The sequence below is a fragment of the Coccidioides immitis genome (genome assembly GCF_000149335.2).
Source record: "Coccidioides immitis RS genomic scaffold supercont3.4, whole genome shotgun sequence".
NCBI lineage: Eukaryota > Fungi > Ascomycota > Eurotiomycetes > Onygenales > Onygenaceae > Coccidioides > Coccidioides immitis.
In genome coordinates, this window is record NW_004504311.1 from 1354883 (window position 1) to 1379263 (window position 24381).

A 24381-nucleotide genomic window follows, 5' to 3' on the forward strand; every position below is an offset into this window, starting at 1 on the left:
AATCACAGCATAGTTATCAAGATGAGTGAAGGAGATCTACTCCTCTTCTACATATCATCAGGAAATCTTCAATGCTTCATAACAAGAAGACTTACCACCTGAACACCAGATGGCCGTTGACATTGCCAATTCTCTCGCCCAGGTTCACATTACTCTGCTTGCTTCCGCCGTCAAGGTCTGCCCGAAGGACAGGCACATGGGCAACGCCCTCGTCAGGGTGAAATATGATATTATGAGCGTGGCTGTGGAAGTTCCTTCCTCCCCACTGGAAATTGCCTGTTGGCCTCATTAGCATACACCATGTGGGGATAGTTTGCTCGTCGAATTCAGAAGTATTTCATAGAAACAAGTGAGGGAGAAATTTTAATGACGGAACAGGGAGAAAACTCGATAGCAAGTGATACCATTGTCATCACCTAGACAATTGTCGAGATCCATCTCGCTATGATTATAGCCTCCACCAGGGACCTCACATTCAGCGGCCAGAATATGTTCGGAGAGAAGTTGAATGTCCTTTGAAGACTTTTGGAAGTCGCGGAATGGCATAGTGAAGTTTTGACAAGTAAACTAACTGTTTAGATCTTGGTCATTCGGTTGCAAACTATATAGGACGAGGAAATACCACCTCGAGGGCCGGGGGGCAGTTGCTAATTTATTCTCCCCTGGGACGGCCGGAGCGGAGGCACTTTACGCTATTCCTTGAGAAATCTCTCTTCAAACCGGATTTAAGTCAGCGATTTAGAGCTTGTAGGTCCGATTAAGGCCGCTGGAAGTGTTTTATCAACATAACTGGCGGCGCACCAGAGAGGAATCACGACCAGAAAGGGAGGTAAGGGGGCTACCAATCGGTCCATACAAACAACCAACAGGGGAGTGTCAGCATGATGTACAGGGTACAACGTGCCCTCGGAGCCAGGAGGGCCTTCGGGCTTGCCACGTTGCTTCCCCGATCCTCCGTCGACCCTTTACCCATCCTTCGTAGGGCGGATGAAGCGTAGTGGCAAGCCGTTGGGCGGCTTACTCTGGGTCTTTCAATGGAACTGGCTGCCATGCAGCTCTGACTAGATAATGGCCTTCTGAAAGGATTTGGAGAGAGATAGCACGGGCCTTCTAGACGGACAATAACTAGGTAATGGGCTTCTTCTACTCCGTACATAGTCAAGAATTCCCAGTGGAAGTACCATGGTGCGTCGTGGCTGCAAGCCTCGGGTGAGGCTGGGGTGCAGTGCAAATAAAGGAGCAGTTCGATTACAAGGAATTTTTTTGGACGGGGAAATTTAAGCTACCTGTCACGCCAACTTCTGCAAGTAACCCCCCAAAATCCAATGATACTGTAACCTCCATCCCTATGGGCTATTCTACAGATGATGAGGTCGCCCGTTTGGCGGGGTCCCGGCGATCGGCAAAACATTGATCCCGCGCCCACTGGCGGGCCAACTTGGCGCTGTGGGTGAGTAAGCACGCCGGCGGCCGTTCAGAGCTTGGCGGCTGAACCCGCGGAGCGATGACCTCAGCCAGGCAACACATCGCCGTTGACGTCCTCAAATGCCCTCATCTTTCGTTGAATCTTCACGACAGTTCTTATATACTCTTTCCCCCCTGCAAGAATCACATTTCTGGATTAGCTGCAGAAATATTTCTGCTCCCATATTTTAACGTTTTTAACCAACATGCGAGCTTGGTGAAGATAACACTCCTGCTAGATCCGCTCTACCCAACGCTCTGTATTCCGTCACCCGAGCTATGGCGCCTCCAAAACCCCTCATCCTCCGGTTCGAGAGCCGAAATGGGCAGTTTCGCTTAACCGTTGAACCTGCTGAACTCTTTCCGGCTCTATTACCAAAGGTAGTATTGGCATATATCTGAATGGGATTTATCTCGGGAGCTTAGTGTGGCATTCTCGTTTAGTGTGACACCTAGGCTTACATATATCGCTATGACATCTAGATCCTCTCGAATTTACCTCAGAATGTTGATCCTACATCCATAGCCCTATCAAATCAACCCATAGGCACTGGGGGCCAGGAGAGAAAGCTTAGCCTGCTCGATGGTGTTTCTATACAACAAGTTGGCCTAAAGTATGCAATTGCACCTCCTTGTGCTACCCGGAACTCTAGAGAAGATTAACAGAGCGTAATATTAAGGCACGGGGACAAGTTATTCATCGGATATAGTGAACAGTCGACTCTTGTAAATGGCAAATCCTCCAACACGTCGGCTGGAAACATGCAGCACATTTCACGTCGACTAAATGGAGCACCAGTGCCGGAACAGGACCTGCCAGCACCCCCTCAGCCCTCGTCTCCAACCGCGCTCATTAAGAATCCATGGGAAGTTGTTCAGCAATCCGCTCTGGACGATAGACTAGATAAGAAAGATGGCAAAATACCACGAGGACGGGATTTGAAGATGTGCCGCCACGGCCCAAAGGGAATGTGCGATTATTGCATGCCACTGGAGCCATATGCCCCCGAATATCTGGCAGACAAGAAGATTAAACACCTCTCCTTCCATTCTTATTTACGAAAAGTCAACTCGTCAAAAAATAAACCAGAGCTAGGGAGCTCCTTTATGCCCCCATTGACAGAACCTTACTATAGGGTGCGGAAAGATTGCCCATCCGGGCATCCAGCGTGGCCTGAAGGAATATGCACGAAATGTCAACCCAGCGCCATCACACTACAGCCGCAGGAATTTCGAATGGTGGATCACGTCGAGTTTGCCTCGCCGGATCTCATTAATTCTTTACTTGACTTTTGGCGAAAATCGGGTTCACAGAGACTCGGGTTTTTGTATGGTACATATGAAGAATATTCCGAGGTGCCTCTTGGCGTAAAGGCTGTTGTCCAGGCTATTTATGAACCGCCTCAAGTTGATGAGGTTGATGGGATAACACTTCGTGAATGGGAGAATGAGAGGGATGTCGATGAAGTGGCAAAGTTATGCGGGCTTGAAAAGGTGGGCGTTATTTTCACTGATCTTCTGGACTCAGGGCTTGGGGATGGTACTGTTATCTGTCGACGACATATTGATTCCTACTACCTCTCTTCGCTCGAAGTTGCTTTTGCGGCTCGACTCCAAGCGCGATACCCCAAACCAAGTAAGTGGAGCGAAACTGGCAGGTTTGGCTCCAATTTTGTTACATGCATTTTGAGTGGAGATGAGAATGGTGCGATTTCCATTAGTGCGTATCAAGCGTCCAATTCGGCCGTGGAAATGGTGAGAGCAGATATCGTCGAACCTTCTGCAGACCCTTCGGTGATGCTTGTGCAGCGTGAGAATGAGTTGGAAAATGCGGACACCGGGAACGCGCGATATATCCCCGAAGTTTTCTATAGGAAAGTCAACGAATATGGTGCGAATGTTCAAGAGAACGCTAAACCGGCCTTCCCCGTTGAATATCTTTTTGTGACCTTAACCCATGGCTTCCCAACAGAGCCTTCAGCTTTGTTTGCCGATACTACATTTCCGATTGAGAATAGAGAGGTTATTGGGGAGAGTCAGGATATTCGAAACGTTGCAAAGAAGCTCCTTTCACGCTCGGATCCCGACGAAGCGATACGGGCTGTATCCAATTTCCACCTACTGTGTTTCATGCATGGTCTCGGTATCTTGAGTAAGGTAAGTTGATTTTTACTTCAATTCGAGTAATAGATTTAGTGGCTAATGATTTCTCTCCAGGAAGAGGAAGCCCTCCTTTGCACTGTCGCTCGAACACACGATCCAGCCGATGGCGTCCAGTTGATTAATACACCAGGCTGGGCTACACTGGTGACCATACTTCAGGAGAGCGGTGAGCCGCCCCCAAAACGCTCTTGGCCATTCCAAACCGAGAGCTCTAGTTCCAACAAAAACCACACTCGCCATGTGCCTTTATATCCAAAGACTTTGACTTCCGATAGTGATCAGCTTGCTAAGAGGTTTAAGGGGGCTAGCCTAGAATAAAATCTCCCGTCGTTTCCACGTGCGTACGAACCTAGCTTTCCATTCGGCCGCCTCGATTTATTTTCAAATTACCTCCCATCTACCATCCCCGTATCTACCATCGATTCTCACCCTATGGTCTCGTATTGGTGCGGATATGAGCGTACCTAGCATGAACAGAATGGGACGGATACTTAAGCATATACCTTGCAAGACAACGCTTTTCCTCAGAAAGGTAATTCGGCAGTTTGACCTTATTTAGTAGCTTTCTTGATATGGAAATCGTCATTAAGGGCCGGACATCGGGGCTATGTGTAATCCTTAGTCATGTTGGATCTGAAATTTAATTGAGTCGGGTTGGCGCCATCAGCTATAAGGTAAAAGGTTAAAAAGGGAAGAAGGGAAATGGGAATAAAAGCGCCATGCAACTATTTTTCAACTGCAACGCATGCAAAGATGCTGACCGCGAGAAGTATGGGATTTCAAGGGCAACTACAGGCCTGCTAGGGCTAATTTCCATAATTCAATGGCAATATGGATGGACTGGTTGTACACACATACATATACGCGATCTCCTGAGAACCTATCAATATTCCGAAGAAGATATTAAGGTGATTAACATAACTTCCTATAAACAGAAACTCGGGGCTCTTCTAAGCCCAAGCCATCATCAACCTCCGGTTTAACCAGAAACAGCAACGCAGTAGTAGTAATCCAACCAGAACTGGGTATCACATTTGGACCCATTGGCGCCAAGCGCGGTATTCCACTCCGCTAGCTGCGCGACGGTAATTCCGTTCCGCTCCGCCAGAGCGGCACAGTAGTCTCCACTAGTGGCACGATCCCACTTGACACAATTCTCCGCTATGCCAGGTTGTGTCCACTCTGCTGGCGGCTTGGTCGGACGGGGAGTAGGTACATTCGTGGTAGTAGTAGTCATCGGGGGGGTTGTGCCTTCAACGCCCACGCAGTATGCGTAACCCAGCCAGAAATTTTGACTACAGTCAGAGCTGACGGAAGGGTTCCAAGCCAGGAACTCTTCGCGTTTCAAGCCGTACTTCTGTGTTACAGTATCGCAGGTATCTCCTTGTTCGACGGTATGCCACTTGTTGCAGGTTGAAGGTTGGCCTGTCATTGTTGGAGAGGTCGGGGAAGGGCCGGTGGTTGTTGCGGCTGTTGTGGTTGTGTCGGGTGGCATTGTGGGTGTTGGGTTTTCACTCTCAACGTCATCCTTTTGCAAGTAGTAGCTACCACAGTATCGAAAGCCCTCTTTGAATGCACATTCCGGCTGACTGACATTGCCTAACCCGGCATTCCAAACTGCAAAGGATTCGGGGTCCACACCGTATACTTCAATAGCAACCTCACAGTTGCTGTGCCAATCAGTGTCTGTCAGGTTGAACTGGTAGTCCGCCCCATCGAAGTAGTGGACACAGCCATCACGCGTCCCTTTCGCCAACGGCAAGCTGGGGTTTAATCTTTCATATGGCGCCGCAGTGGCATTAGGCCGAGCTGGGAATGGGGTCTCGATGGCTGTTGGAATGGCTCCAGTTGGTGTAGTTATATATCCAGGCTTTCCTGAGTAGGTGTTGACTAAACCGAGGTCAGTATAGATCCTTCGTAAAAAAATTTGGGATAATTTGGACACCTACTATCTCCAACTGCTTGAACGCAATAGCTTTCGTCGGCATATAAATTGGTGCAATTGCTATTTATTGCTGGGTTCAAGAATATGAAGTCTTCCATTGAAATAGCGAACTTGAGCACGAGAAGGTTGCAATAGTCGCCCTTTTTCACTTTGTACCACCTGCCGCAGTAAGTGTTTGATCCCGAAGCAGCATCAGTGGGGACTGGTGCCGGAGTAGTGACCGTCGCGCCTGGAAGGTCTGTCACAGAAGGAGGCACCCATTCAGTGCCCGGTGCAGAGATACATAGTTGAGTACCATTCAACCTATCCATGTTATAGCAACCCGCATTGATGATCTAGAGCTGCATGGTTAGCTACGGATTGCCTTGTTAGTATGATCTCGATACGGTTCCAACTTACGGGGTTCCACGCCTTGAGCTGGGGAATAGTGATATTTGCGCTTTTAGCGATACCACCACAAGTGTCTTTGGGTTTTACAGTGTAAGTTTTGCAGGTGTTAACAATACACAAATCGCCAGACGTGGGAAAGTCATCACAGTATGACGCCAGATTGTTGTCCGATAGAAGCCAGGCAGTTCCCACTCCCTGTGAGCGTGAGATACTGTAACAGTCATCCCCTGGCTGGATCGAGTACTTTTTCCCCATACACGGCGCAGGAGTAACCACCGGCTCCTCACTGGGATATGTCAATATGAATTTCGAGTCAAGGGGTTATATCTGAAAGAGAGTTGTCATGCACTCACGTATAAAACCCAATAGTGGTCGTGGTCAGCGGCTGCCCAGTCACACCGCATTTACTGGTCATTGATTCATAGGCGGACATGCTAGCAAGCGCAGGTCCATCAAAGTACGGCGAACCAGCCTGCAGCCGAAGGCTTTTTATAAAGCACATATCACAAGGATCTGGAGGAACAGTACCCGAAGGAACCGCGTCAAGATAATTAAATCTGGAGTCTGCGCCAGACGCCATGTGAGTTTCAGGGACAGATAGAAGACGGAAGTTAAAAAAAGGTTACTGCATACTTCCTGGGTCAGCGATGGCTGCCGCTGTAGCTGCAACATTATTACAGTATCTCCCGCTATCCTGAAGACAAATGTACTCATAGAGGTACTTGTAAGTCCCTGGAACGATGAGCACCGACGCCTCCAGATCAAATGACGCGGTCAAAGTCTCGTTTCCGCAGGACGACTGAACAGCATTCCAATATGCATCAATGGAATCTTTGCAAGTGCTGGTGCATGCTCTTTCCAAAGTTTTAGGAGGATAGTAGAAGCCTGGGTGGAAATTCCTGACCGTTGGATCACAGGATACGTCAGACAGAAGGGCTTTGGCGCACGTATCTGTCAACGTCGTCGGGACAGACGTATTGTATACCATCGGAATGGCAAACACGGGCTGACCCCAAATTCCGAGAAGGGTAGCAAAGTGAAAAACATGCTTCAGGAGCGGAACCGATGATGCAAAAACGAATGGCCGTGGCATCTTGACCACACTCTGAAAGGAGCGTCAACAGTTGGAGAAAAAGAAGGGAGGCTGCACCGCGGACTCTTTGCGAGCCGCCCAGGGCGCCATAGAAGTTTTATGAGGAGCTTCCGGGTTGAGCAGCATGGCTAGCATTCCAACGTCAATGCGCGGGCAATTTTAGCAATGCTGGTATCTATGCGGAGTTATTCTGTAAAAATAAAGTTTAGAAGCAATCTGAGGTGACATTTCCTCCGCACCCTAACACCGTTCCTGCAAGGGCAAACAGCATCGGTTATTGTAATATTGAGAGAAGTGGGCGCGCTCGTGTTCTAAATCCTTCTAAATATCCTTGTTAGTCTGCACGAGTTGATTACCAGCAGGGATTAGTACTTTCTTCACCAGAAATCCGGGCTGAATCAAAGCTCGACCAAGCCGCTTATGCACAATGCAGGCACAGTTGGATATGCGATCCACCTTTCGGACATAAACGGATTCCACTCAAATGAGCAAGTCTGCCGTCGGTTAAATCTGAGACCTTCACCAACACTTAACTTTGCTAAACTGCTCTGTTGATACGTTGAACTCCCCTGTGACATTGGAAATGAGACGGCAATAGTTCATCCAACACTTCGTGAAATGGCAGGGTCGAAATTACACCGTAGCAATTGCATGATAGTCACAAGGGAGGGATGGCAAGCGAAGGCCTTATCGCAACTCTGATATCCTCGATATATACATACGACGACGACCTTGTTTTAAGCAATAGGAAAGAGCTGTGTCAAGGAAACACGTCCACTCTTTTGTCCCCTTGTGTATCCCTTTTTCCTATTGACCCCGAAGGTAGCCTGAAGGCTGCTGGGTCAGTATGCGCTCCTTACCTTTCCTTATTTTACACACTGGGCTAGCAATCTTAGCATCAGCATTCCCTCATTCACATAATCACGGCCATCGCCATCTCCATCATTCATTAAAACCAAGGGATGAGAGCCCAAATACTTGCCGAAATCCCGCCTCGTATGTTTGACCCTGAATTTATACTTCCTGCCAGACCGTAAGAGGGAGCTCTGTTGATATCATCCCAGGATCTTTGATTATTCTGCTAAGTCTCGTGGAGACGATGCTCTCCCGATCTGTCCTGCTGCGCAGGAAAATGTCAAATTCCTGCTTGCAACTGACTTCAATATCGCTGAAGATTATTCCTGTGCACCTGACCGCCCATGTAGCAACGGTATTTGCCCTTGTGCTCAACTATAAAATGTTTTGAATGCACATTGTGCTGACCCAAACGCAGGAGCTTGCTGCCCTAAGAAGACTTTGTCCTGCAACTATGGCGAAGAGTACTGCGGCACTAACAACATTAGTCCTAATGAAGTGTGCTGGTCAAACTGTGACGCCAAAGCCGAGTGTGGCAAGAATGCCGACCCACCCGGTAAAGAGTGCCCTCTCAATGTGTGCTGTAGTAAATGGGGATTCTGCGGCATGACAAAGGAGTTTTGCGAAAAGGGCACAGATGATGAACCAGGATGCCAATCGAACTGTGACCAGCCGCGTCCGGGGAAAAAGGCTAGCGAGCAGAACATAATCATCGGTTATTATGAAGCCTGGCGTCATGACAGCAACTGTCAGGGCATGGTAAGTGCTCCATACAAACCTATACTAGGCTTTAACTCAAACACATTTGTTCTAGGGCTTGAAAGATATTCCAGTCAATTCGCTCACTCATCTTTTCTTCTCATTTGGGTATATTACCCCTGGCGATTTCAAGATCGCGGGGATGGACGGTCTTCCTGACAAGTTATTTTCCGACTTCACGTCACTTAAAAAGAAAAATCCAGGTCTGAAAACAGTCATTGCTCTTGGTGGCTGGACTTTCAACGATCCAGGTGGGATCCACCCCCAACCCTTTAACTTGCCAACACCACAAGCAAATCATGTGGAAGTATGGCATTGGCGGTTAGAGAAGTCGAAGCAAGTTCGTTAATGTCACTGACAATGAGCACCAGGCCCAACACAAAAGGTTTTCAGTAACATGGTCAGCACAAAAGAGAATCGCGCCAAGTTTATAGATAACCTTTTCTCTTTCATGCGACAATATGCCTTTGACGGCGTTGACTTTGACTGGGTATGTACTTGCCCATGATCTCCGTTCCATATTTGTATCGGGATTAAGTATTAACCTTTCAATAGGAGTATCCGGGTGCTGACGACCGTGGTGGCATCCCAGGAGACGGAAAGAACTTCGTGAAGTTCCTTAAGGAATTGAATGACGTGAACAAGAAGCAGCCCATGCATTATTCTGTGTCATTCACCGCACCAAGCAGTTACTGGTACCTTCGCCATTTCGATCTCAAGGCAGTGGATTATGTGGATTTCGTAAATATGATGACTTACGAGTAAGATTTCACAACCTGCCAGCCATGTTTGTGCGCTAGACACTGACCGGCCCCACAATCATAGTTTGCACGGTGTATGGGACCGTGACAATCCCATCGGCAGTCACATCTATGGCCACTCCAATATTACCGAGATGAGACTGGCCCTTGATCTTCTTTGGCGTAACGACGTCCCTGCACACAAAGTCAACATGGGTCTTGGTTTCTATGGACGCAGCTTCCAGCTCCAAGATCCAGCATGCGACAAGCCTGGCTGTGTCTTCAAGGGAGGAGCCGCGAAGGGAGCCTGCAGCGGGGAGTCAGGTATTCTCACCTACCGGGAGATCATGGCAATGATCAAGACAGACAAGCTTAAGCCTTTCCATGACAAAACTGCCGGTGTCAAGTATATCACATATTCCGGCGACCAATGGGTTTCATATGTAAGGCTCCTCGATTGAGAACTCGCACGGAACTGCAGGATCATACGGTATCCTTGTTAGGCCTTGAAGGCGCTAACTGCTCCCAGGATGATGCGGAGACCTTCAAACAAAAGAAAGAACTCGCTAAGGAACTGGGACTTGGGGGCTACTTGATATGGGCGGTAAGTCGAGTCCCTTACTCGGAAGGGGGAGAGAAGATATCATTACTGATAAAGTAATGGTCAGATCGATCAAGATGACGATGATCTCAGTGCTCTCCAAGCTGTTATTGCACCGAAACGCCTTGGTGACTTCAAGGATAACGCGAAAGACAAGTCATTGTATGACGTGAGTCCTTCTTATGCCCATGAAATCCTTAGACATTCTAATGCGGTTCCCAGGACGCGTACATTCCGGATTGCTATGTGACAGGATGCGACGGTAACTGTAAGGCCGGATTTATCAAGATCACCGAACAGAAGTGCGGAAAGGATGATAAGAAGAGCAAGCTGTGCTGTCCCCTGGCGGGAGCTCCTAATCCTGATGACTGCACCTGGCGAGGAACGGCCCCGCTTTGCAATGGCCATTGCAATGACGACGAGGTTCTGCTCCAATTGAACAAGTGGGGGAGCGGACATCACTGTAACGACGGTCACAAAGCGTATTGCTGCAAGAGCCCTCTTGCCCAGGAGAACAAGTGCTACTGGCAAGGCATAGGTAAGAAATGCAATTCTGGTGACAAAGCCATTGTAAGAAGCCCCTTTTCTCGAAATATTGTCTTCTTCACCCGATAAGCACCCATTTATCACTGCAAGTGAAATAGCGATGTGACCTGACCAGCATTTCAGACCTTCTCTGGGACCTTCCTGTCCGATCTAGTCGACATCGCCCAGAAGATATTTGACATCATAGGAAGGCGTACGCCCATCGGGTTGTTGTTTGGAGACGAGCTCTCAGAGGTTTTAGATGCAATTGAGTTGGATCTAATGAAACTGTACTGCTGTCCTGAAGAAGATGCCAAGAAGTGGAAGAATTGCAAATGGCACGGTGAACCAGGCAGCTGCTTCGACAACCACTGCGATGCGAACTCTGAGGTGCAACTCACTGACAGCTACTACGGAGCTGGCGACACATGTGGTGTGAAGTTGGAGCGTGCTCGCGTTTTCTGTTGCCAACCTGTCAAAGGAGAGCATCTCTTCCTCCCTGTCCCTCTCGAGAACCTGTTCAAGGATCCCCCAACGGGGGACAATATCGACACAGATTTTGATCTTAATTTAGACGACGAAGATGACAACCCCAGTGATACAGCTTTTCAATTCGTCGTTCTCACTTCTCCCGAAGAGCTCCAGGTGTCCATCGACAAGCGTGATGGGTCGCATTGGGAAGTCTTTGGTTGTAAAGACGCCGTGACAGAGGGCGAGCACACGATCCAAATGGTGTGTACAGATTTTTCAGAAACGAGTAACTGTTATAAGATTGGTCTTGGTCACGGTGTTCCTGGAACAATTCTTCAAATGCCTAAAGGCTGCGGCCCTGGCAAGTACGCCGTTGCCAAGTCAATGGAGCCAGCAAAGCGGCAGATGGTTCCCCGTCATCTGGCGCATCTTGGCTCCAGGGGTGTTGTTTACGACTTGACATTCGACTATGATTTCTCGCGGGTTCCCCGCGACCTCGGCAACACGCAAATGCGTGTGGACTTCAGCAATCAAGATAATTATTGGGATGAAGTAGTTGCGGCGACGCCATCCAAGAAGCGAAAGAGATCACTAGAAGACGTCGGGGGCAATCATGTCAGATGGCTCGAAGAAGAATTCCGCGACGACTATCATTTCGGAGGACTTGACAAACGGGAACTCCAGGAGAGATGGTTCGGGTCTACCGTGCTCGAGTGGCTGAAAAAGATGGTTAAACCCGAGATTAAGCGTGACTTTACACATGATGTCGACGAGACTTTCACTGCTGTAATCGTCGACGAAACTTGGGAGTGCGAGAGGAACAATGTCAAATATGACGGCCATATCTCAGCGAAAGCCCTAACGAATATGAGAGTCTCGACATCTTTCGGCTTTACAATGATCGTCACGAGCCTAATCGCACCTCTTGATCTGAGCAAATCTTATCTCACGTTCTACAACGAAGGTGAAATCACAGCGACCCTCACGCTCGATGCCGTGGCAAGCATTTCCTACAGCAAGGAGAAAACAATTCTCACTCTTCCCTTTCCCGGAACGTCGTTTCGTATCCCCGGAATAGCAACCATCGGCCCACAGATTCACATTTCCGGCGGTCTTGATGCCCAGCTGTCTGTAGCAGCGAAATTTGAGACCAAAATAAGCATCGCCAAATGGGAAATCAGGCAGACGCTCCCAGATGGCGGTATGGATGAGTATAAGCCGAAGGAAATTGGGCCAGGTGACCCAGATTTGGACAGAACGGGGGATTTCAGTGGCATCCAAAGGCCAGAATTTTATGCCGGCGTGGCCGTAGAAGGGGATATCACTGCGAAACTTAGTGCAGCAGCCGGTGAGTTTGGACCCTACTTCTCAAGGAGAACACGAGCCTCAATACTTTTCATGAGGTGCTGCTGAGGCTATCATTGTGACGTCGACGGTCCGGCAAGAATGATTATAGGCATCTCACTAACACATAATGAACTTGATTAGAATTCGGTGTCAGATTTGATGATAGATGGAAGGTCGGAGGTGCCACAGTCGGGGTTGTGGGTGAAGGTAGCATCCTGGTCAAAATGGCCGCCGGAATCAGCACCGAGGCCACATGTCCCTTCACCTACGGCATGCAAGTGGGCGCCAAGTTGTACGCACGAGCTGACGCAAGTATCCTCAAATGGCCTGAGACCACATACGACATAGTCGGTTGGGAGAAGGACATTATTAAAGGCGGCACATGTCCTAATCTGGGAGGGCTACCAACGGTGCAAGGCAGTATGCCACTAGGCCTTCCGTGGAGTACCGAGGGCAACATGACCTCGAAGGCACACCTAAAACACTCAGAGAATGCCAGTCACCACAGCCTACAGAAGCGCGCTGCTGTTTATGGCCCTAAATTCCATATTCCTGTTGGAGACCTTTTCTGTCCGAAGGATGAGGCGGGACCAGACTTTCCAGAGAACCGTAATGACTGCCTTCAAATTCCGGGCATATGGGATAACGACAAGTATCTCACGGACGGGGACGACTATTATAGCTTAACGTCGGGAGCCAGAGCAAGCTTGGATACGCGTGGCGAATTGGAAAAGCGTTCCAACACAAAGGAATCTCTGCTTTGCGGCAAACTGTTGATGAAGAGCACTTATCCTACCGGCGGCGAATTACCAGTAAGTAATATGACCACCAGCCAGATCCTGAAGTGTTTCTCGCTGCTGTTTCAGTAAGGTTGAGCTGACGTGATTTCTCTCTCGGGCAGAATGCTCCGATTTACGGTTTCGAGAAGATAGATTGCGATGATTATAGTTTCGGGACGCCACTAACCTCCCGTGTAAAGGGTATTCAGTATGACACGGAGCACATTCTTGAGTTCCAGCTTCCCGGAAAATTCCTGGCGTATCTCAACAAGACGAAAGGTTTGGCGTATGATCATCCCGATCCGAATTGGAAAAACAGTCAGGGAAAGAGGGTAAAGGTCTCGTTTTGCACGTACTTCGAGGCGCTATGGGATATTGACCCGATTAATATCGGCGGAAGCAAGAGCACGCCGGTTGCTCACCTTGGAGGTTGTTATCCGACAAAGACCCGCTACAGCAATGAGCTTGTTGTCTTAGAGCATCGGATCAACATCCCGTCCAAAGGAAAGGTAAGCGTTTTGAGATTCAGAAGAAGGCATTGCCGTGTTGCATCTAGTTTCCAAATGACCCCAATTGTCGTGAGCCATTCGATGACAAGAGCGAAGAAAAATTGAATGTTGTGCTGATAGCCGACCCTCTCCAAGGCTAGGGCTATTGAGAAAAAGCAGCTAGACAAGGGAGAAGGGAGAGAGGACAGCGCGTTGATTCGAGATTTGCAGACTGCTAACCATTTTCTCAAAATTTAGGCTTGGGGTAGGGAATCACAGATCGTTGCGAGAGAAACTCTCAAAGACGGCGTCGAGAAACAACCCGACCAAGCTGTGAAGACCCTGCGCGAGCTCGTCGGTTCGGCTTTATATCACAAAGATCCAACCATCGCCGCCCACCTCAAGCGCCAAAAAGAGCGTGTAGGCAAGATGTTCGGATTAATCGACAAGGAATTGTCCAAACACCCACGCGTAGTCAACAATGTGAAATACACACCTTGGAAGCCACAGGGCCTGGAGAAAGAGTGGGATAAATTCATGAAGAAGCAACACATCTTAGCTTTCACCAAGACGACCAAGCCGGTCATAGACTGGACTCCAAAGCTGAAGGACTTGTGGGCAAGCAAAGCAGCGAGAGACGCGGCGGAGCCCGATCCAAACGATAATCAGATGCAACAAGACGAGAAAAAGAAGAAAAGAGCATTGATTAAAAAAATCGACGCTCTTGATAAGGCGCGATCAGCATTCAAGCAATGGAATAGGCCATTTTAATTGGGAGTGGCTGATGGACGAACACGAGGGTGTTGCTGTGTGTGGGTAACATGTGGGTGCAGCATGGTAGGATAGAACAGAAATTATCAGACTTTAAATGCCACTCAAAATAAAGCATATGATGATAATAGACTGTAAGGTACAGAGTACAATGATTGATGTTCTGATGATGCCTCATTTGTAAAGGCGTGAAGATGGAAGAAAAAATGGGGGTCGAAAGCTTTATTGCGTATGCACAAGAGTTTGTTTGCACCGTTTGCACCGCTTGGCCCGCGTCCATTGTTTGTCGTGTTTGCACTGCTAGCCCACCCTCAGGCTTTTGTTGCGCTTCATTTGGAAGTCGAATGATCACGAATTAGGATATAATTGACCTTGCTCTCGGACGAGCAGCAGAAGCCCGAGTAGCGAGGCTGGGAACAACGCTCTTTTGCAGACGCAGAGCCTCGTAGGGCGTGGAGAACGCAAGTTTTGGCCTACCATGTCTGTAAATACATACATTCGTGCACACCACCATAAGCTTCAAAATCAAAAGACCTCCTATACACATTCGGCTCGTTTCCATTTCCAGTATGAACTCAGAAAAAAAAAAGAAGAAGAAGAAGAAGAGAGAGAGACAAAAAGAAAAGAGATCAAGAATGGGTAAGATCGCGCCACGGATCCGACCAATCCAGATATTGCCAGTCCAGCCACTTCTCCTGGAATGGCTCCCCGGCCCTGTGGCTCCCGAGATCGTGGAAACGCTGCAGTAGTTTCTTACTTGGACGCCAATCGCCGACCCGCCATTCAAGAAGCGGGCCACTTTTGTTATCCTTAGGAAAATGATACCTTAAACCCCATAGGTACCGCTTGTCGATTTCATCATCGGAATATTCCTGCTCGGTGTCCCCGCCGGGGAAGAAGGTTAACATTGTAAATAGCTCGGCCGTTTCTAACAACGGCATTTTCTCCATTGCCTTTGCAAACGCCTCTAGCAGTGGCTCGATGACCTCATCGTTAGGCACGATCCGGAACATATTGGGACAACGGTTCTCAAAGCGGCCACCTTCCCAGGCCCAAACATCATCCCATCGCTCATCATCTGCGTTTTCTTCGACCGGAGGATAGTGTTCCTGCGTAACCTTAAATCCGGTGGTGTTCCGACCCTCTCCGCGCGAACCTTGGAAATACCACACCCCAGAAGGTGACACAGGCCGGAACTCGACACGGAGGTGTCTCAAATAGGGCCAAGACGGGGACTCCGATTTTGCATCATCAGGAGACGGCCAGAAAATGGTGCTGTCAGCGCACGCGCGTATCTTCAACTCGACCACGCGCTGTGAGAACACGCGAAGAGCTGTGCTGACTGGGTCATAGGTAAAAGGGTCAACCAAGTCAGGCAGCGCACGAGCTTGATCGACCATAAGTTCTGAACGGGGGCCATGGCCAAAGAGAAGTTTAGCTTTTTCAATTTTATGAGGCAATGTGGGTGCACTCAGCATCGTGTTGCCAAAGGCATGCCTGGTATCACGCCAAGGCCCTTCCCATGGCCGCGTAAAGTGTGAAACCACCTCGTCCTCGTAAGCCTCTGGAAAACGCTCGGAGAGATACAAGCAGTTTAAAACCTTCAGATTAGGAAGCTTGGAAATAAGAGCAGAAACGAGGCCAAGATCCAGGGGTCGCATGCTTTCCTCGCTGTACCCAGAGCCGACCAATTCCGATGACTTATTTATAGTGAGCTCTTGGACACACGAGAGAGTAGGTAGATCCTCCGGGTTAAGCAGACTGAGGCGCCAGCCACGGTATCGGTGGTGGTAACAATGCTTATGGTTGTTGTCACGTTGGTAAGGATTTTCGATATGCAAACGGATGCCCGCTGGCCGATTATGTGGGCCTTCTCGCTCTTCTAAAGCCTTCAGGGCCTTGAATAATCCCATAATCTGACGTGTAAGACGCTCGTTATTGGCTTGGATCTCATCGGTGGTCTCACGACACTTGATCGGCATTTTTTCGGTGTCCACTAGATATGGAAATTCCACACGGACGCTGATGTAGCGAAGGTATCGGGAGCGGTAGCCACGATACATTTCGAGGAACTTTTTCATCATGCTGCGAGTAGTGCAGCAGTAGCCGCTCCAATTGTACTTCTCAACCGAGCATTGAAAACGGCGGGAGACGGTGAGTAACTGATCGCGCGTCTCATGGTCGGCAAAGAATACAATGAGATCGATTATTTCGAGCGGAAATGTGTCCATGGTGGGAGAAGGAATTGAAACAGTAAGGAGCTGGAAATGGAAAATTTGGGGAAAAACACAGAGGCTGGCATAGACGGGAAAATACAAAAAATGCTACCTCAACACTAGGGTGTTGATGCCAAGTAACCAACTACAAGAGTCCATTGTAGTTGGGACTGCAGCTCGTTTTTTTAGCAGCTTCGATGATTCAGCAAAGGTGCTGCCTTCAAGTGTCCTTGCATACTAGGTCTAGTCCAGTTAGAGCTGGAATCCGGGTGCTTCCACTCACCCCTGTCAATGAAAGCGGGAAGGGAACGTATCAGGATGTAAGTAACCCTTGCGAGGTTGAGAAGCTGCTCGGAGACTCGGGGCTATAAATTTCCAAACCACCCGAAAACAAACAGGTCACGTGATCACTCACAACCCCCAGCTGATCAACTCACTACGAGAGAGAATAGAAGCACCTCCCGAAAAGAGGTGACGATCTGAAGTAAAGATGACGCCTAGGCGGAGAGGAGAGGGCACGTCCCATATCAAAGGATTTGACAGTTTGCAAGAGACTACTCGTCCCTCTCCCAATGTGCCTATCAACGCCGTACATCGCTTCCTGCCGAAGAATGTGGTCCTATCTCAGCTCCGGTCCTCCGTATTAGTCGCATACACCTTGAAAGGGAAAAGAGAAGATGTTTTCAAAGAAAAAAAGAAAGAGAAATATCAACGAGTGACGGGTGCTTCGAGGCTTTCCTTATGTACACGAAGAGATGAAACTTCAACTTGGACTTCCCTCAAGATCCCCACCTGTGATTCGCTTGCGCTGTTGATCGATCCTGTAGTTTTCTTCTTCGAGAGGATCGCAGCATTATAGTTATCCTCGTGAAGGTATGGCTCCGTCTTATTCCTCAACGGCTGCCAATTCCCTTGGCTGCTTGTTGGAGTCATCTCGATGTTGGGGTCAAGAGTCTTCTTCGACCGTGATGATCCAACGTAGCGGGAATCGCGGATGATCCTATCACCCACCTCTCTCGACACGGTGAATTGCTTCGCTACACGCATCAAAACTGGTATGGAGGCTGAGAAAAGTGCAATACTTGCCCAAAGCTCTTCCGTGATGATTGTTGACACGATCCCAATATTAGAACGTCCCTTTTTCAGGAAACGGTCATAACAGGCTACGTGAACCCATGCCGGGATCAGCACTCTTTACTTAAAGTCAGAATTGATCGAATCCTCTTTGAAATAACCTATGTACTTACACCAATCTGCTGGAAAACGCGGCTACCACGAAAATTTTCGTCTTGCGGCTAACTTGCAGGCAGGTTACTTGGGTCATCACTCGAATAATAGGCGCGCATTCCAGTACTGTCTCGAAGGTGGTGAAAATGATCCAACGAACTATCTATACACATAGTCAGCAATGAACGAAAAGAGGTGCGACGAAAACGAGATTAAACCGTACTGTACTGGAACACCCAGAATTCTTCCCAACGTAGGGTATGCGGTCCAGTGAGCACCCGGCCGATATCGTCAGAGGTCCTACAAAACCCTGGGCCAGAGTAACCCCTAGGAGGACATAAAGTGAAATGCGCGAAGGCTCCACCGATTTGGTGAAAATGTTATAGACTAGCAATATGTTTGAGATTTGAACGGTGCAGAGAACCAAGGCCAGCAAGATTCGACTGCCGAACACGAACTGTGAACAAAACCACTGTCAGCGGAAGCAACCTGCACAACTGAAGCAATAACGGACTTTTGACGCTCTCGCAATATCAGCCTCGCTTGTCACCTTTTCAGACTTGCCAAGGGAAGCGAGAATTGCCATCAAGAGAACAATCCAATAGGTGACATAGAAGGTCTGTTCGAAGAATGGCCAGAGACGAAAACTCTTTCATCAGCAACTGCGCAAGGAGCGGGAGAGCACACAGATTGAGACTTACATGGCTGACAAGAAGGATAGCGTCTTCGATGCCATAATGCCTTCTTTTTATTCGGGTTCTGATAAGGGCCGTCAGGGTTACGAATGCCAGCGAGAACATATGCGTGACCCATAGCCATGGCTGATGGTTGTCCGCTGACAGGCTGGAGAGGCGGTCACGGCCCTCGACAACCGCCATTCCCTCTGGGTGTTGAATGTTGGTGGACTCGGGGTTCGGGGTTAGTATAACACAAAGAACTGAGCATCATATTGCATCTTCCCGTGGAATTTAAGGAAATCAAAATTTCGATCAATTGGCATTCTGGGATAAAAATACGTTAACGTCCCAGGTTGTGACGCGGTTAATCACATCTAGTATCGCAACATTTTATTAATGTCTGCTGTTGAGCGGGATGAGAACTAGGGTATGAAATCCAACAGGAATGCGCATTGAGCTGTTAGGCTTAGACCTTGTTATAAGGATAGGCAATTCCTCCAATCGCGCATTTTTATGCCTCACGCCCTGGTTATTGAGAAGATTATCCATATTTGGAAGATAAAACAAAACAAAATATCTTGCCGAGTGCTGTTGCTCTCCTGGCTCACCTGAAAATTGGTCGATTCGGGTGCCCAGACCCCCGAAAAAGCTGTCTGACACCCCGGCAAATTGGCTCCGGGGAAAATTTGGAATTGGCCCGAACATGCATATTCGCTAAGTCGCGGAAGGATTTGTCCGGGCCGTACGGAGGAGGCCGTATGTGAACCGGGACCGATGTGCGCATTACCCAATTAACGGTGAACATGCGTTTCAGGTCCATGCTCAAAGGCGCACGCGGTTGACGGGAAGAACGGCTAACAATCTTGGCACTGGGCTTCCCCCAGTCAGCTATTCGGGTTTCACGCTCCACAATCAACAGGCGAAACGTGAGAGTGAATGTCCGAAGTTCGAGCTTGCAAGTTCGCGTGGAGTGAGTTCAACGGAGAATGGTAGCCGAGAGCCCAAACCTCCCATGAGGTCGGGACAGTTGTGGTTGCTGAGGCCGTTGCTTTGATAGGGTACATATGCGCCCCTCCAAGGGTATCGACGGCAACTGAGAACCCTACAGGGAACCAGGTGTGGGAATGGTCAATTCCCTCATCTCCCTTTCCTCCGTTTCCCACTTGTAGTTCCTCTTTCTTTTCTACGAATCCATTTCGAAAAGTTTCCTTTGAAGATATTGCGCGAACTTCTCGTTAGCAAGATGGTTCTCTTCAATGGCAGGGGTAAGTCATGTACGACACCCGTTGCGGGTACCGCAAAGGATGCGGAGGACATGAGGCGAATGAATAAATTGCAAGAATTGAATGTGAGAAACCTTCCTGATATCACCTCTAGAGTGACCTTTCCCTCCATCCCCCCTTTTTTACTAATGTGTATGTAGCGTGTTTATACCACGATAACGCTTGCCGGGTATTCAGTGATTTTAGGTCTAACATGGCCATTCTCCTTATTGTCAGTGCCCAGCTGGTCTTCCAGAGCAAAAGAGAAAGATACAATTTGGGCCGATCAGTTTGTCTTACTAATTGTACCCAACAGTACTGCTGCTCTTTCCCTGACGAACGGCGGCCCCGCCGGCGCGGTTTGGGTCTATGTAGGAGTGTGTGTCGGTATGTTCACTGTGGTCCTATCAATGGCGGAGATGGCATCTCTGTAAGTTGGCCATAGATGTTGGGTGTTGTTCGATGTCCTGATCGATGAAGTGAACCTGCTGCCGGTGGGCAGTACCATTGGGTAGCCGTGTTTGCTCCGGCAAAGTGGCGAAAACTTGCCAGCTACATTGTCGGTTGGTATCCCGATGTAATCTGTACGAGCACTTACAGATTGGATTGACACTATCTTTGTTTCAATTTAGGATGGATGTGTGCTTTGGGGTGGCAAGCTGCTGTCCCAGCGCCTGCCAATGTTGGTGGAGCCACCATACAAGCTTTTGCCGTGGTAGCTTCACCTGCATACAACCCGAAGCCATGGCACGTTGTCACTCTTACCATTGCGATATGTACATTGGCTGTCGTTTTCAACACCTTTTGCGCAAGAAAAATGCCAGGCATTGAAGGCGTCGTTTTTGCACTGTATATTTTGGAGTTCTTCGCGATCTTCATTATTCTCCTTGTTATGGGAGATCGGTCTAGCGCCAGGGAAGTCTTCACAGTCTTCCAAGATAATGCCGGATGGGGAAGCGTTGGCACCGCATGCTTCGTGGGCGCGAGTGGACCTGTCATTACCATGATCGGAGCCGATTCCGCGGTCCACCTGGCGGAAGAATTGAAGGATGCGTCGAGACACCTCCCCAGAGCTATGATGATCACCGCCAGCGTCAATTATCTTGTCGGCTTTATGATTTTGCTAGCCGCTATGTTTGTTGTGGGCAACGTTAAAGAAGTTTTAGAAACGCCTACTGGAGCTCCCTGGGTCCAAATCCTTCTAAATGCCACGCAAGACCGCAAGCCAGTGCTGGTTTTGATGGCTTTCATCATTTTCTTCTTGTTGTTCTGCGCCATCAACGCGAACACAACTTCATCTCGCCAGCTTTACGCTTTTGCTCGTGATGGCGGGTTGCCTTACTCGGAGTGGATAAGCCGCGTACGTTGATCTATTCCTTAGTCTGCCCACAGACGGACAGTTATTGACAGTTCTCATATAGGTTTCTCCGCACAAACATGTCCCTGCTAACGCTGTCTTCCTAACCTGGTTCATCGGCTGTTGCATCGCTTTGATCCCACTCGGTTCCACTGAGGCATTCTTAAACATCCAAACTATCGCAATCTCTGCACTGCTGGCCTCATACATCGTTGCCATCATTTGCCGTATACATAACCGTAACTACGGTAGCATTTACGGCAATCTCTCTAAGCCACCACCATTCTTTCTCGGCAAGATTGGCGGAAATGTTATCAACATTTTGGCGCTTATGTTCCTCGTTTGCTTCTTGGTTGCTGCGGTCTTCCCGATAGAACCACATCCAACTGTCCAGTCGATGAACTGGAGTTCGTTGGCTTTGGGCTCTACACTTATTATTGCCCTAGTTGGTTGGGTTGTTCGAGGCCAGAAGTACCTGGGGCCCGACGTTGTCGTACCCGTCGATGACTCGAATATAGTGGTGGCGGAACCTAAATACAATAAGGAACTTGCTGCGTAGCATACGAATAGCATTATCGCGCGGCGATTGGCTTTGTATATAGATCCTTATTCTGAGTACTAAATGTCCGTCTGTATATTTGTATACATACACTAGCGAAGAGTTTCTTTTGGGAAGGGTTGGATAATAGTAGACAATAATACGTACCCGGAAGTATGACAATGGCTAGCTCGGATCTTTGGTCCAACACTTACAGTTGTGCTTGAAATCAGCTTCCATGCCTCATGAGACGGAACGGTCGGAGCAAACACCACAAACAAACAAGAAACACGTGATCCATATGTACTGATCACCTGACCAGGTGCGACTTCATAAAAGCGCAAGGCTCATGTGAGTCGAGAAAGCAACAGCATGGATGAAAGTATATCTCTCCGCAAGCGTATTGTGTTACTACAGGAAGTAGAACAGACTATGATGAAATCCTGTTTCAGTCAACACTAAGACAATCAAACAACTAGGGATTCTTTCTAGGTCTGAAAGGTGAAAACTGAAATTTACAAATTGGATAAAATATTTGAATAACAAGCCACACATAACTATGTGGGGAGTATAACTATATGCTTGCAGGTTGCACCAAGATGAAAGATTGATTCCAAGGACACTTTCAAATGCCTCCTGGAAGTTTTTGCGCCAACGCTCAAGACAACACACAGACTGTCTTGTCACTGCGCCCAAGAAGGACAATGTTTCAAGGAAGGAATGAAATTGTTGTTTGCCATATTTTCTTCGCAGCATAATAGAGTGAAGATCATACCCCAAAGCTTGATAGTTTGGCTCAACTTTTGCCCTCGATAAGTTGCTTCAGTCTCTTTTCCAACGTCTGTTTTCCTTCTACAGTCTCCCAGACCCCGTGAGGTGCATCTTTCACGATATCCCATGCAAGCAGGTTTTGAGTGATTTTCGTCAAGTCCTCCTGTTTATCAGCCCACTTCTCGCTTCTCTTCATTTCTTTCCCTGAGCTGACAACCACCAGCGGGGTAGAAGGTGTTTGAATGTTCCGAGCACTTGATATTTCACTCTTGGTTATCGAATCTGCCACTAAGCTCTCTTGCAGCTTCGCTTTGATGGATTTCCCAGCTTGATAGGCTCGTTTCCCGTACACTCGGTCCTCTCGGTTGCGGCCCTTGAAAATGGCCCCTGCTAGTCGATCTAGCCCAAGAGGAGATAAGATCCCTCGTAGCCACAGCATGAATCCTCTACCGGGCTTGCCTAAGTCAGGGAGGAAATCTTCATGCATGACGTCGACGAGCATTATTCCGTCGATATTGTGCGTGTGCCGACTAGCAAAGATGCGACTGTATATCCCACCGATACCACTAGAAACGAGAACCCACGGCCCATCTTCATCGGCAAGGGCTAAGGCTTCAGATAGAGCATCGGCAGACATCCCAGCAGAATGGGGTGAAGGAGCATTCTCGGACCACGCAATTCCCGGACGATCCCAGTAGCAGTATCGCGGAATCGAGCCATGTTGGTAAGCAGCATCCACCCACGTCAAGAAAGAATACTCAACTGGCTCTTCGCCGGCTTCGAGGAGCACAGTCGGGGTAGTGCGATTCTTGGTGAGCTCGCCCGAAGGAGTATCACCTACACATGCGAGATGGACTTGATACTTGTCATTGTCGACATAGTATTTCTTTCCCGGAGCGGCCAGACTAGCATCTCTCGCACGAAGAATTAACGTCGACATGAGCAAGATCGCGATAAGGACCGTTATGGTCATTATTATGGTTTGAATGAGCACAGCTACCCATTCCCGTAGTGGCCTCCTTGTCTCTTCTCGACCGGTCAAACGCTCTTCTTCCTCTCTTTTTCCCCAAGCCACAGATCGCGTCTGAGCGACCAAATATAAAGATATAAGCGTCGCCCACGCCACAGATGCAATGCCGACCCATCCTTCTTCAACCCGGAGTCGCGGAACTCCGAGGATTATAAACAGGTTTACCGCCAGAAATAATGACATTAAACCTCCCCATATCGTCATTGGCAGTGAGGGGATGGAAAAGAAAATTAAAGCAATAAGCAGATTGCTGAGCGTCAATGTTGTATAGGAGAAATCGAAGAACCCGGAACCGCGACTGTTCATCATCGGAGGACTGACGAAGATCGATACGAGCAACAACACCCACCATAGAAGTGTTATTATGAGGAACAGAACTGTCAAGGACCGAAGGGCACGAACGCCCCATAAGTTATAAGGAGAGACCTAATGTGTCTGTTAACCTGGCCGGTTCCTCGATATGAAGACACTGCCCGCCCATGCATGTACTCACTGCTGGATCATCCGGACTCAGATATGCACCTCGTTGCGGCAGCAGACGGGTCTGTTCATCAGGCTCTCTCTCTTCATCCCGATGATCTCGAGGCCTTTCACTTCGCTGACCGTCTTCTGGCCCTTCTTCCCTATTTGGGCTATTGTCGCTTTTCGAACCCCAAAGAGGGGACATGATGAAGCACTACAGCATCAATCTAGAGACAGAGTGCTCAAAATTTTCGATTAACTTGGCAATTCCAATAAAATTGATGAAATCCAACACGAACGGCACCCTTACCAAGCAAACTGGCATGTTATATGCGCCGCAGTTGCGCCAATTCCTTCATGATCGTGAGCAATAACCCTGTTCTTCGCTTGTGGCAACCAGATCCCCCTGACGTCATTCATGCGTCTAACAAAATGCTTAGCTATATCACG

General features: G+C 48.6%; 8 protein-coding genes across 8 annotated transcripts; 3 read left to right on the top strand and 5 right to left on the bottom strand.

The window, feature by feature from the left end:
* Nucleotides 1-37: 37 nt before the first annotated feature.
* Nucleotides 38-935, bottom strand: CIMG_04757 (uncharacterized protein). Its single transcript, XM_001245315.2, has 2 exons — nucleotides 405-935; nucleotides 38-276 (listed from the first exon to the last, which is right to left on the bottom strand). Exons 1-2 carry the CDS (start codon nucleotides 544-546, stop codon nucleotides 92-94), a joined length of 327 nt encoding a protein of 108 aa, XP_001245316.1. The 5' UTR covers nucleotides 547-935; the 3' UTR covers nucleotides 38-91.
* Nucleotides 936-1580: 645 nt separating this feature from the next.
* Nucleotides 1581-4289, top strand: CIMG_04759 (nuclear protein localization protein 4). The gene is made up of 5 exons (XM_001245317.2): nucleotides 1581-1845; nucleotides 1948-2078; nucleotides 2145-3621; nucleotides 3682-3793; nucleotides 3936-4289. The coding sequence occupies exons 1-5, from the start codon at nucleotides 1744-1746 to the stop codon at nucleotides 3938-3940; spliced, it is 1827 nt and encodes a 608-aa protein (XP_001245318.2). The 5' UTR covers nucleotides 1581-1743; the 3' UTR covers nucleotides 3941-4289.
* Nucleotides 4290-4303: 14 nt separating this feature from the next.
* On the bottom strand, nucleotides 4304-7055 carry CIMG_04760 (LysM domain-containing protein; the record flags this gene model as incomplete). Its single annotated transcript, XM_001245318.2, has 5 exons — nucleotides 4304-5517; nucleotides 5577-5907; nucleotides 5972-6248; nucleotides 6316-6526; nucleotides 6596-7055. The coding sequence occupies 5 exons, from the start codon at nucleotides 7053-7055 to the stop codon at nucleotides 4607-4609; spliced, it is 2190 nt and encodes a 729-aa protein (XP_001245319.1). The 3' UTR covers nucleotides 4304-4606.
* A 1461-nt stretch (nucleotides 7056-8516) lies between these two features.
* CIMG_04761 (chitinase 5) lies at nucleotides 8517-14455 on the top strand (the record flags this gene model as incomplete). The annotated part of the gene is made up of 12 exons (XM_001245319.2): nucleotides 8517-8669; nucleotides 8725-8920; nucleotides 9041-9159; nucleotides 9225-9430; nucleotides 9495-9852; nucleotides 9891-10013; nucleotides 10078-10179; nucleotides 10233-10548; nucleotides 10672-12354; nucleotides 12495-13165; nucleotides 13255-13641; nucleotides 13879-14455. The coding sequence occupies 12 exons, from the start codon at nucleotides 8517-8519 to the stop codon at nucleotides 14389-14391; spliced, it is 4827 nt and encodes a 1608-aa protein (XP_001245320.2). The 3' UTR covers nucleotides 14392-14455.
* A 386-nt stretch (nucleotides 14456-14841) lies between these two features.
* Nucleotides 14842-16622, bottom strand: CIMG_04762 (uncharacterized protein; the record flags this gene model as incomplete). Its single annotated transcript, XM_001245320.2, has 1 exon — nucleotides 14842-16622. The coding sequence occupies one exon, from the start codon at nucleotides 16620-16622 to the stop codon at nucleotides 15021-15023; it is 1602 nt and encodes a 533-aa protein (XP_001245321.1). The 3' UTR covers nucleotides 14842-15020.
* Nucleotides 16623-17315: 693 nt separating this feature from the next.
* On the bottom strand, nucleotides 17316-18712 carry CIMG_04763 (uncharacterized protein; the record flags this gene model as incomplete). Its single annotated transcript, XM_001245321.1, has 4 exons — nucleotides 17316-17799; nucleotides 17855-17997; nucleotides 18139-18291; nucleotides 18536-18712. The coding sequence occupies 4 exons, from the start codon at nucleotides 18710-18712 to the stop codon at nucleotides 17316-17318; spliced, it is 957 nt and encodes a 318-aa protein (XP_001245322.1).
* Nucleotides 18713-19754: 1042 nt separating this feature from the next.
* CIMG_04764 (amino acid permease) lies at nucleotides 19755-21856 on the top strand (the record flags this gene model as incomplete). Its single annotated transcript, XM_001245322.2, has 6 exons — nucleotides 19755-19859; nucleotides 19935-20005; nucleotides 20090-20203; nucleotides 20254-20336; nucleotides 20406-21133; nucleotides 21195-21856. 6 exons carry the CDS (start codon nucleotides 19755-19757, stop codon nucleotides 21687-21689), a joined length of 1596 nt encoding a protein of 531 aa, XP_001245323.2. The 3' UTR covers nucleotides 21690-21856.
* Nucleotides 21857-22096: 240 nt separating this feature from the next.
* Nucleotides 22097-24266, bottom strand: CIMG_04765 (uncharacterized protein). Its single transcript, XM_001245323.2, has 2 exons — nucleotides 23963-24266; nucleotides 22097-23895 (listed from the first exon to the last, which is right to left on the bottom strand). The coding sequence occupies exons 1-2, from the start codon at nucleotides 24134-24136 to the stop codon at nucleotides 22465-22467; spliced, it is 1605 nt and encodes a 534-aa protein (XP_001245324.1). The 5' UTR covers nucleotides 24137-24266; the 3' UTR covers nucleotides 22097-22464.
* Between the last annotated feature and the right edge of the window lie 115 nt (nucleotides 24267-24381).

Coding starts and splice junctions, on each gene's coding strand:
- CIMG_04759 (XM_001245317.2), top strand. CDS start 1,744: ATGGCGCCTCCAAAACCCCTCATCCTCCGGTTCGAGAGCCGAAATGGG. Junction 2,079..2,144: donor ATACAACAAGTTGGCCTAAA/GTATGCAATTGC, acceptor CGTAATATTAAG/GCACGGGGACAAGTTATTCA. Junction 3,622..3,681: donor GTCTCGGTATCTTGAGTAAG/GTAAGTTGATTT, acceptor ATTTCTCTCCAG/GAAGAGGAAGCCCTCCTTTG.
- CIMG_04765 (XM_001245323.2), bottom strand. CDS start 24,136: ATGTCCCCTCTTTGGGGTTCGAAAAGCGACAATAGCCCAAATAGGGAA. Junction 23,896..23,962: donor TGAGTCCGGATGATCCAGCA/GTGAGTACATGC, acceptor CAGACACATTAG/GTCTCTCCTTATAACTTATG.
- CIMG_04757 (XM_001245315.2), bottom strand. CDS start 546: ATGCCATTCCGCGACTTCCAAAAGTCTTCAAAGGACATTCAACTTCTC. Junction 277..404: donor TTGTCTAGGTGATGACAATG/GTATCACTTGCT, acceptor TGAGGCCAACAG/GCAATTTCCAGTGGGGAGGA.